The sequence below is a fragment of the Durio zibethinus genome, chromosome 4, assembly GCF_047325235.1.
Source record: "Durio zibethinus cultivar Kanyao isolate XHJ-2024 chromosome 4, ASM4732523v1, whole genome shotgun sequence".
NCBI lineage: Eukaryota > Viridiplantae > Streptophyta > Magnoliopsida > Malvales > Malvaceae > Durio > Durio zibethinus.
Window position 1 is genome coordinate 12,422,924 of NC_143165.1, and position 11,740 is coordinate 12,434,663.

General features: G+C 29.2%; 1 protein-coding gene across 2 annotated transcripts; it reads left to right on the forward strand.

Moving 5' to 3' along the window:
- The first annotated feature begins 2,482 nt into the window (after positions 1 to 2,482).
- LOC111288053 ((+)-delta-cadinene synthase isozyme A-like) lies at positions 2,483 to 6,009 on the forward strand. 2 transcript variants are annotated; one of them, XM_022878804.2, is made up of 7 exons: positions 2,483 to 2,611; positions 3,079 to 3,352; positions 3,594 to 3,966; positions 4,397 to 4,615; positions 4,709 to 4,847; positions 4,945 to 5,193; positions 5,536 to 6,009. In XM_022878804.2, the coding sequence occupies exons 1-7, from the start codon at positions 2,483 to 2,485 to the stop codon at positions 5,827 to 5,829; spliced, it is 1,677 nt and encodes a 558-aa protein (XP_022734539.2). In that variant the 3' UTR covers positions 5,830 to 6,009. The 2 variants fall into 2 exon arrangements, with proteins under 2 accessions (XP_022734539.2, XP_089615791.1); XM_089759665.1 differs by having other exon boundaries at positions 3,079 to 3,349; positions 3,591 to 3,966.
- The last annotated feature ends 5,731 nt before the right edge of the window (positions 6,010 to 11,740 follow it).

Sequence of the window (11,740 nt, forward strand, 5' to 3'; positions counted from 1 at the left end):
ACTATTAATTTCATCCAGTGTACTCCATAATCCCCATGGTCTATTTCCTCTGTTGTAGATCCAAGATATTGTCACTATGGAATCTGATTCGATGATTAGAGCTTCTTTCTTGTACGACTGTGAAGTTTTGAACAACTCTGATGTTTTTTTTTACAGCCTGCCATGTTGGAATCCTGAATACCAAGAGGACCATAGAAAAGTCTTCTAATGTTACTTTTGGAGTCCCTTAAAGCACCTCCACATCCAGATGTGCCAGGCTTACCCCTTTTCGATCCATCTACATTGAATTTCAGAATATTCGACATTGGACATAGCCATTGTATTGCATTTTCAATAGAATGAAATTCGAGTAAGGATGTTTATGAAGAAAATATGGAAGTGATGTCCAAGGAAGTAAAATCGTAGTCCAATAATTGAATGTCTATCTACCATCCACATTTTTCATGAAAAAATTGTGTTATAGTCAAGAAGAAATTTTTTTAACATAAAATATTCATTAAATATTGTAATAATAATTATTATTATTACTATCAATCTTTCTTAAGCGACCCACTTTTTTGTCATCATATCATAGGTTAGAACTATGCCCTATCTTTTCAAAAAGAAAGACTTAATTGTATATATGTCTGCTTGCACATAGTTTGTGCAAAATTTGGAGAATTTAAAATTTAATTCAATTAATTTACATATAATTACATTTAAAATATTATTTTTAAAAGAAATATAACTGAACAAATAAAAAAAAAGAAAAATCAAATAGATTTGTTTGGTGGAGATTAAGATTAATTAAAATAACTTCTCTTCGGTTTCATACGGGGGTTGAAACAATCTATATTTGTCTTGAGTTTTTATGAAGGAGATTAACATTATTTGTTAAACTAGATTTTAAACTCGTGCTTCGTTAAACTAGATTAACATTGTTTGTTAAACTTAACGTGTGATAAGAAAAGTATGGTTAAAAATTTTAGATGTTTAGTATTATTAACTGTTGTAAATAACTGAAATATTTTAAAAAAAAACATAAACAAATAAAATATTAGAAATATAGGGTAATATAGTAATTTTATATCTCAAAAGTATTTTTCACCGCAAAAACACCTCTTAAGTAACTTTTTGATTTGGGCTTTTTAATCTAAAAAGCCTTTTTTTTTTTTGTTTAACATTGAGATTTTCTCAAAAACAGCTTTTAAACGCAAAAACTACTTTCAATATCAATGCTAAACTAGGCCTAAGATATCTTGATACCAAAAGCAAGAATTATATACTTACAATACTTGTTTACATATGCCTCACATGACTTCTAAAATTCACTATTTTTTATAAAGAAGATCAAAGTCTAGTAGAAATACAAAGAAAAGGGAAATTACAAGTATCGAGAATTAAACCCAAACTTTGCAATAATCTTGATCCACCATTTGAGGGAAGTGGATAACCATTTAGATTAAGCTGTAAATTCAAATTGACATTTCTTTTCATGTTCATTTGGTTGGATTAGTAAATTGAATTAAGAGATTCAAGTGATTAAAGCAAAATTTAATTCCTTCCTTAAAAAAGTAAAAATCATGTGTAGAAATTCTTAAGATTTTTATGGTACATGAATTCTTAAGATTTTCATATCCATATGTTAATTGCTTGCTACAAAATAGAATCGAAGAGACTATAAAAAAAAAAATCAAAGATTCTAAATCCGTAAATAGTTGTAATGGGTACTAAAATAATAGAAATCAATAAAAGTTATAATTGCATGTGAAAAGCATGAATTATTTCATTATTTTAACACTAAATACTAGCAAAAGAGAGAAATCATATCCATCCACGAATCTACTTCCGTCTATAATATAATATAATATAATATAATATAATATAATATACTAATTAACATAACAAAAAAGCAAAAGCATTACTTGCAATTAAATTATTGGTGCAATATGCTAAGCTTTTAACAAATATTGTATAAATCAATTAAGCTAAACTTTGAATTTAAATCTTCTTTGCTCATATTAAAATAAATCCTCTTTGCTCAATATTAGATTCCTTCCGAAGGATCTTAAGGGATAGGTAGGTTGAAGTAACATGTTCTTATCCTTTTTAAAAATGGTATAATTAAAATCAATCATTTAATTTAAAATCAATTGATAATAGTGAATAGATAAAAATAAATCTAACTAAAATATAAAATTACAAGAAAATTAAGATTTAATCGATATTAGATAATACTACTCAACACTCTTTCTCATTTAGATTAGGAATTTCATCTAAAATCAATTTGCAATAGATGAAAAAACTCAAAATTGAACAAAATGTCACGTGAAACTCAAGATTGATGTGGGCCAATACTATTCAACAGCACTATTGTGTGTATTGGACTTGATGGATATCAGTTGAAAGCCTATAAATACATGTAACTCAAATACATTTGGATCATACAAAACTCTAAGAGCTATAGCACATCAAAAGGTTATAAACAAAATCTCCTAAAGAAATGTCTTCTCAAATTTATGCAAATCCTGTTTCAACTCATGGTGATAACATGTCCAACAAAAGTCGCCATTTGGCCAAATTTAATCCTCAATTTTGGGGGGACATTTTTCTCTCTTTTCCTTCTGAAATGGTATGTAAGAAAACCTCTTTCAATTTATGTATTTGTGTGAGGTTCGACTAATATTATTTGCTGCCTTTTAATTTGTCATACTATTGGCAAAAATTTTGATTTTTTTTTTATTTCTATTGCTTCTTCGTTCTTCTCTTATTACTTCTATTCTCTAATTTTTATGCATAGTATTGAGGAACTTCTATTAAAGTGGTCTTGTCCCACTACATTTTTTATTTCTTGTGATTTTAAATTCAAGTTGGACTCATTTATCAATAGTTAATTGATTTTACATTGAACACTTAACACGGTATCAAAATCCATATTTTGTTCTATTTTTTTTGTTTATTACTCGTATGTGTTACCCTTTTTATGTTTATCACCTATAATTGATTGGTTTAAGTTAAATGCTTAACAATTCCCAATTTTTTTAGTAACACAGTAAGTTTTTAAAATTAATTAACTGAAAGGTTTTCACACTTCAATAGGATATGGATGCTAAAACTCAACTACAGTATGAAGAATTGAAGCAAGAGGTGAGGAGAATGTTGGCCACAACTATAGATAAACCATCCCAAAAATTGCACCTAATAGATGCAGTCCAACGTTTAGGTGTGGCTTACCATTTTGAGAAAGAGATAGAGGATGCCTTAGAAAATATATATCATGTTGATTGCAATGATATTGAGAGTGATGATGATCTCTACACTACATCTGTTCGATTTCGATTGCTAAGAGAGCATGGCTTCAATGTTCATTGTGGTATGCCTTAATCTTCAATGGATCAATTTCTCTGAAAAAATCTCAATTATAAGGTCAATTTATGCTGTCAATCACTGTACTCAACGAAATTTGAGATTTAATCTCTCTAGTATAATTCATAAAAATGCAATTCTCTTACTGAATTGATTTGATAATTCTCATTCAATCGTTAACTCCATTATAATTCGTAGGTCAAATTTACTAATGTGTTTGTTGACTTGCTGACGTGGTGATTGAGCAGACTTATTCAACAAGTTGAAAGACGAGAAAGCAAACTTCAAGAAATCCTTGATTGGTGATGTGAAAGGCTTGCTAGAATTGTATGAAGCTGCAAACCTTCGAGTGCACGGAGAAAATATCCTTGAAGAAGCTCTTGCTTTCACCACCTCTCATCTAAAATTGGTAGAAACAATGGCAGACTGTCCTCTCTCAAAGCAGGTTGCTAATGCTTTAAACCGACCCCTTCGCAAGAGCTTGCCAAGGTTGGTTGCTCGGAGCTACATTTCCATATATGAAGGATATGGCACCCAAGACAAAAATTTAATGAAATTTGCAAAGTTAGATTTTAAGATGGTACAACATTTGCACAAGAAGGAAATAAGTGAGATATACAGGTAATTAATAGTGCGATATATTTTCTAATATAATTTGTTTTGTTTTTTTTATAATACATCAAATCTGAAGGTGTTCTCAAGTTTTATATGGTTTTTTTTTTTTTTTTTTTTTTGCGGATGCATTCAGTGGAAGATGCAAATTAATAGGTCTAGAAAATAGGAAAGTTTGAAAAAAATTTTCCCTAGACAAATTTTCCTCGGACACTCTCAAAATTTTTTCTTAAACATATCTTTCTTAATTCCCTAACTACTATACTCACCGCTATTACTCAATACCCAACCACAGTCACAGTTAGCTAATACCCAGCATCCATAGACACTCACTGCAATAAGTGGACACCCCGAAAAAATCCTAAATACACCATTGGGTGTGTTCCCTTCGTTGATTTTATGCCATGGTTGTGTTAATCAATTAGTTATCTTATTTCAGGTGGTGGAAAGGCTTAGATGTTGCAAAAAATTTTCCTTTTATACGAGATAGATTGGTGGAGTGTTACTTGGGGGTGGTGGGAGTGTACTTTGAACCCCATTACGGCTTTGCTAGAACATTCATGACAAAAGTTTTAGCCTTGACATCAATTTTGGATGATATGTATGATGCATATGGCACACATGAAGAACTTAAAATCTTTACAAAAGCAATTCACAGGTTATTCAAAGCATACCCACCTTTACTTCAAATTATTGGAAGTAAAATTTGACTGAATTATAGACACAACCATTTGATTTGGATGACTCGTAGGTGGGATATCAATTGCATCAATCAACTTCCGGATTACATGAAATTGTGCTATAGTGAACTCCTAAATGTTTATAAAGAAATGGAGGATTTGATGGCCGAGAAAGGAAAATTATACCGTGTTCAACTTGTGAAAGAAGCGGTATATATGATATATATTTTTTCTTGGACACTATACTTTGCAATCATCATTAACTATATGAATTTTATGTGTTTGCTGATTTTTTTTTGTTCATTAGATGAAACAACAATGTCAAGCCTATTATGTTGAGGCCAAATGGCTCCATGAAAATCACACACCAACTCTAGAGGAGTATATGTCAATTGCATTAGTTACTTGTGGTTATCAGATGCTTACAATTGCATCTTTTGTTGGCATGGAAGATACCATAACAAAAGAGACCTTCATTTGGGCATTTAATGACCCAAAGATTCTTAGAGCTTCAACAATTATCTTCAGGCTGATGGATGATATTACTGGCCACAAGGTAATGATTATTAATTAGTTCGATTATTAAAAAAATGAAATCAGCAAACAATTATATGGTTTGTTTGTAGAATGTTGGACTTTTAATTCTAGTGATCATGATTCAAATTCTGACAATCTCAAGTACCAAAAGAGTTGAAATCAAGATAATTTGCAATAAAAAGCTATATTGGTATATGGCAAAGTTGGTTAAAAACCCAATGGAAAAACTTATTAATTCTTTTAATTATTTGTTGTGAATAGGACAATTTTCATTGTAATTTCGGAAAAAAAAATTCTTTTTATAAGATTACCTTAAAATTTTGCTTATTGTAATTTTTATTCAAAAAATCTGTGCTTATAGTTCGAGCAAGAGAGAGGGCATATTCCCTCGGCCATCGAGTGCTACATGAAACAATATGGGCTATCAGAGCAAGTGGCATACAATGAGTTTAAAAAGCAAATCAAGGATGCTTGGATGGATATAAATGAAGAGTTCTTGAAACCAACAGTAGTGCCAGTGGCAGCTCTCAATCGTATTCTCAACCTCACAAGGGTTATTGATCTCTTTTATAAGGACGAAGACACATATACACAAGGCGGTGGAGAGGCAAAAACTACCATCAATTCCCTGTTGATTGATCCAATCCCAATTTGATTAAAGAGTGAAAAGAAAAATCAGAGCTGCATCTTAAGGAAGGGTAACAAATAAGTATAAAATATGTCAACAAATGAATATTCTCTGCTTATCAACCTGTTTCCAGGTTGAATGCTTGAAGCTGTAGTTAATTTCCTCGTAATTCTGTCTTTGTGGTTGTGTTGTCATGTGGTTATTGGATTTTTTTTGTTTTGTTTTGGGGCCTTGTTGATCTTTCCTTCGATCTCTTGATGGGCTTACCTCGGGTTTTTTAGGTGTTTATTATATATTATCCCTTTCTTATTAATAAAACTTTGTCTTTTAAAAAAATAAAGTAAAACAAATCTAGTAATTGTTAGCTTTAAAAGAATAAAGATTGCCAATATTCTTATATAAATGCAAATAAATTATTCTCATCTTAAAAAAAATAAATATGATCATTTTAGATTTGAGTAAAAATATGAAATAAAAATGATAAAAAAAAAAGAAATTTTCTTTTTTTTTAAATGATACGATTAAAAATTGACAAAAACAATAGATAAATTTGATAAAAATAAAAAATATATACTTAACGTTTGGTTTACCATATAAATTTTAACAAAATAATTTTTTTGTACATGTTTATTACAAAAAAGATATGATATAACTACATAAATTATTAAATCTAAAAAAAAATTAAAAAAATTTTATTTTCTATTATTCAAAATGATTTTTTTTTTAAAGTGAATGTTGGAGTTGGATAAGAGCATGGAAAGAAAAGAAAGAAAAGACAAAATCCATGGAAATTGATACACTTTTTCAACTGTTGGCACTTTGAAAGTTAATTTCTTATATTGATTTTTTGAAGTTATAAATTTTGAATAAAAAAAATTAAAAGGTAAAGATATGTGTTTCATGGTTTAATTGAAACTCAAAAGGTGAGGCCATGAACCAAATGTTTTACAATGTTTGAAATTTTTGCCCCCCGGCCTTATCCCCATATGGAATATGTATTCAGGACGAAAATACAATGATGATTAGGAATGAAATTAATCCTTTGAATTCGTTTTTACAATTAAAAAATTACAACATACAATCCATGACGTTGCTTATCCTATTTCTTTAGAATTGATTGATCTTTTGAAAATTTTATTCAAGATGCAATTAAGTTAAACTTTAGTAAGTCCAACATTGTTAAAAATGTTAAAAATTTTATTTTTATAATATTTTTATTAATTAAATAAGACATCACATCTAGTTAAATTGATCCGAAATTGAAAATTTGGTCTTAACAAACCACCAGGCCATGGATATTTTTAAAATTGAATAGCTTAAATTTTAGAGCTCTACTTTTATTTGTCCCTCCTAGTAAAAACTATTTTTTTTTCTTTGTATCCAACTAAAATCACTCAAACGCCTTATCTTATTAAAAATTTTTAATTTTTGGATTGAATTGATGGATTTTGATTAATAGATTTAACGATTTGTGTATTTGTATTGTATAAAATATTGAAATTTATATATTCATATCATATTTTATATAAAAATTATGTGTCACAATTTGTATTGTCATAAAAATAAAAATATATATTTTTAATTTTGTTAAACTTATTATTAAAATTTTAAATTGTGACATTTTATTTTTTGTATTATATTTATATTATGTCATCATATTATATTTTTTAGTTACAGAACAATCACTACAAGAAAATGGAAGATTAGTGACAATTTTGTAGCGGTGTTTCACTTATAAACACCGCTAGCTTTCGTGTTTTTATAAAACTTAAAGTGTTTATTATCAAAACGTCACTAAATATTCAAATAACGGTGTTGTTACTTATAAACGTCACTCAAAACTTGATATTAGTGGCATTTATCGACTAAAATGCCTTGAATAATCATGTCTTAAAAATTTGAGTGAATACTAAAGGTATTTTTGGCAAAAAACGACTTGAATAATCTCATTAAAAAAATTGATAGAGAATTATTGAATGCATTTTTGGTAGACAACGTGTTTAATAATCTCATTAAAAAAAAATGTATGCGATTATTGAAGATGCTTTCTACAAGAAATGCCTTTAATAATTCCACCAAAAAATTTCACAGACTTATTGAAAGCGTTTTTGGTTAAAAATACCTTCAATAAATATCATATTAAAATTTTAGGATTGTATAGATGTTAACTATAAGGTAGTAGATTCGATCCCTCCCTTTAGCCTTTTCTAGATTTTTTCAGAGATTATTTGTAATTGATTATTCTAGGTATTTTCTGGGCAAAAATGCTATCACCAATTGTTTTAAAAAATTTTGGAGAGTGTAGACACCCAATTGGGTCCAGAACCAGATCAATTGGGCCTGGCCCAAATGGGTATAGCCCAATTCAATTTTTTACCTTGTATTTTTTTTCTTTTTTTTGTATTTTATGTATTTTATTATTATTATTATTATTATTATGTATATCTTTATTTATTTATTTTTTTTCTGTTAATATTTATATGTAATTTATTTATATGGTCATATATTTATTATTATATTATAATTTATTTTTTTTTCTGGTAATATTTTTGGATTTATTTTATTTTATTTTTTAATTATCTGTTAATTTTATTTCATTCATTTATCTGATTTTTTTATTTATCTGATTATTATCATTTTTTTTCTTTTCTTTTTTGAGGGCTGGGATTGAAAGTTGAAGAATCCCACTTGAAAGGAGAATTCAATCAAGAGAGTCCAGATTGGATTCAAAGATTGAATTCCCGTCCAAAGAGGAATTGGGATTGATCAGAAACTCCTGATCAATCCTCATATAAAGGACTCCTGGAACAGATTGCAAGACACAGAAAAGAAAACAGTGAGCCAGAGCTACTGATTTGAGAGGAAAAGGTGTAGAGAAGAGTATAGAAGGCTAAGAAAAGGTTTAAGAAAGTTCTATGAATCATAAAAAAAATTTTGGGAATTTTTCGAAATTTTTTTTTCTGGGAATTTCTGGAAAATTTCAGATTCCGGTTGAATTTTTCGGTGAAGTTTGAATTTTTCGGTGAAAATTTCGGCCAACCTTGAAGTTTTCGGCGACCAACCCAGTTTTCGGTGAAGAATCCCAGAAATCGGTGATCTTTCGGCCAACTTCCGGTGAACCTCCGACGAAATTTCCAGATTCCGACGACATTTTCCAGAATTCGACGAAAATTCCACCGGTGTTCTTCAGCTTTTAGAGAGAAGGGAGAGAAAAAAAGAAGAAGAGAGAGAGAGAGGGGAGGAGCGTTCTGTCGAAAAACAAAGGGAAGTGCCTTTTATACCCTCTCAAAACGACGTCGTTTTGGCCTTAAGTAACCCAGAGGATCCGCGTGTTTTGCCGAGATCCGACCCGACCCGAGCGTCGACCCGCTTCCTGACCCGCGCGTGCCTTCCCCCCTCCGAGCCAAGCCGAGCTCCCAAGCCGCTTCTCCAAGCCATTTTTTCTTCCTTGAGCCGAGCCGAGCCGAGCCGCGATCCGAGCCGCTCCAGGTTTTTTTTTTTTTTTTTCATTCATTTGTTTATTTTATTTTCATTTTTTATTTATTAGATTATGTTTATTTAATATTCTTTTTATCTTTATTTTATTTTTGTTTTACTTTTCTTTATTTTTTATTTTTCTTTATTTTTATTTATTATTCTATTTTCTTTAAATAAAAATCAAAATTTCCAAAAAAAAAATATTTTTAGGGAAAAGTTGAAAGTATCAATTTTCCTTGAAAATCAAAATTTCCAAAAAAGTATTTTTAGAGAAAAGTTGAAAGTATCAATTTTTCTTAGAAATAAATTTTCAAAAAAAGGGATTTTGAGAAAAAGTTGAAAGTATCAATTTTCCTTGAAAATCAAAGTTTCCAAAAAAAAAATATTTTTGGGGAAAAGTTGAAAGTATCAATTTTCCCTACACAAGAACAACCATCCTTTCCTTCCTTTCTATTTTGATTTTGATTTTGATCTTTCTTTAACTAATCCGACGACGGAGCCTCTGCAAATGAAACAGTAGTTTTTCTTGCATACTCTTGAGGTGAGGGAATTTTCTCAATTTTCTGCTAAAAGTATTAGAGTCAATTGAGAATAATTTTTAATAATTAATTACTCGGTCAAATTTTAAGGCTCATTGGATAACACAAATTTTAGCTGGTACCATCTTTTGATGGGCGTTGTGAGGGTGCTATAACCTTCCTCACATGTAACCGAACTCCCGAACCCTGTTCTGGTTTGTAGACTTGAACCTATTCTTTTAGGGACCCTTAAACTTAGGTGTTCCCTGAAATGACAGATTCTTTAGGTGGCCAATCGCACCTAGATAAAAAAGATTGGTGGCGACTCCCTTAAGTCAATGTCTAGCGATAGATCCCCGGATCTAGACGTTATGACAGAGAGAATATCGAAGGTTTTTTGGCAAAGAAACACCCTTAATAATCAATAAGAAAAATGTGGAATCACTTTTTAAAGGCGTTTTTGGTTGAATTCACCTTCTATAATCCAATCAATAAATTTTTAGTTTGGATTAATAAGGGCAATTTTTATCAAAAATGCCTTCAATAACATTTTGTTAGGAATTATTCAAGGCATTACCAGTAGAAAAATGCATTTAATAATCTATTCAATTAATTTTAAATTGGTATTTTTAAGGTAATTTTTTTAAAATGCCTTCAATAATCCATACAAAAAAGTTGGAACGGATTCTTGAAAGCATTTTTTGCCCAAAATGCCTTTAATATTCCACACAATAAAATTTTAGGTGGGATTATTGAAGGTAATTTTGGTAAAAAAAATACCTTCAATAACATTTTGTTAGGGATTATTGAAGGCGTTTTATTACTAAATACGCCCTTAATGATCCACATGAAAAAATTGAGATGGATTCTTGATGGCATTTTTTGGTGAAAACGCTTTCAATAATCCAATCAATAAATTTTTAATGGAAATTATTGAAAGTGGTTTTTGTCAAAAATGCCTTCAATAATCTATACATAATATTTGGAACGGATTCTTAAAGGTGTTTTTGTCCTAAAACACCTTTAATATTCCACACAATATATTTTTAGGTGGGATTTTTTAAGGTAGTTTTGATTAAAAATGCCTATAATAACATTTTGTTAAGGATGATTCAAGTCATTTTCTTGCTAAAAACACATTCATTTATCCTATCAAAAAACTTTTTTGATATTGTATATATCAAGTTAGTTATAAGTTTATGCCCAAAAAACATTTGAAGTCAGTTGTTTATTTATGCCCAAAAAACATTTGATTTATATATGTGATACCACGAATTACATTTTGAAATTTACATAATGAATATTATTGTATTTCAATAAATTGACCACACATCTGAAATTAAAATTGATAACGTTACCATATTAATATATTTTTTTGAAATAATTGTACTCAATAATATATTAAGTACACATAGTATATTCATATTAAGTATACCAATAATATTAAAGGAATACTCCAACATACAAACTTAAAGTTTCCATTCAACATGGCATGTTAAAAACATTATAACAATTTGTTCCTCATATATTTACATTCAACCAACAATGTCTAACCTCAAGGTTTATCAACATTGATAAATGATAATACATACTCGCACCATTGTTTACAGACTTCATCCAATTCCTCTACCATGGAGCTTTCTTTACTTTCCTACTAAAAAAAATCAGAAGTAAATGTTAATAAATGAGAACATAATTTAGCTTTTTATTTTTTTGAAGATATAATGAGTTTATGAAATTTATACTAACCTTGAATGGTGTGGTCATAAAATCATATAAAACTATTTCTTGCATAAAACGAAGGACATAATATTCACCTTCAGTACTACAGGTTTGATGAGGTACCTAAAAATTACATTAAATGGGTTTAAGAAACATTTATCTACACAAACTTAGCATAAAAGAATAAATTTCACATTTACTAGTAATGACACCCATTTCAG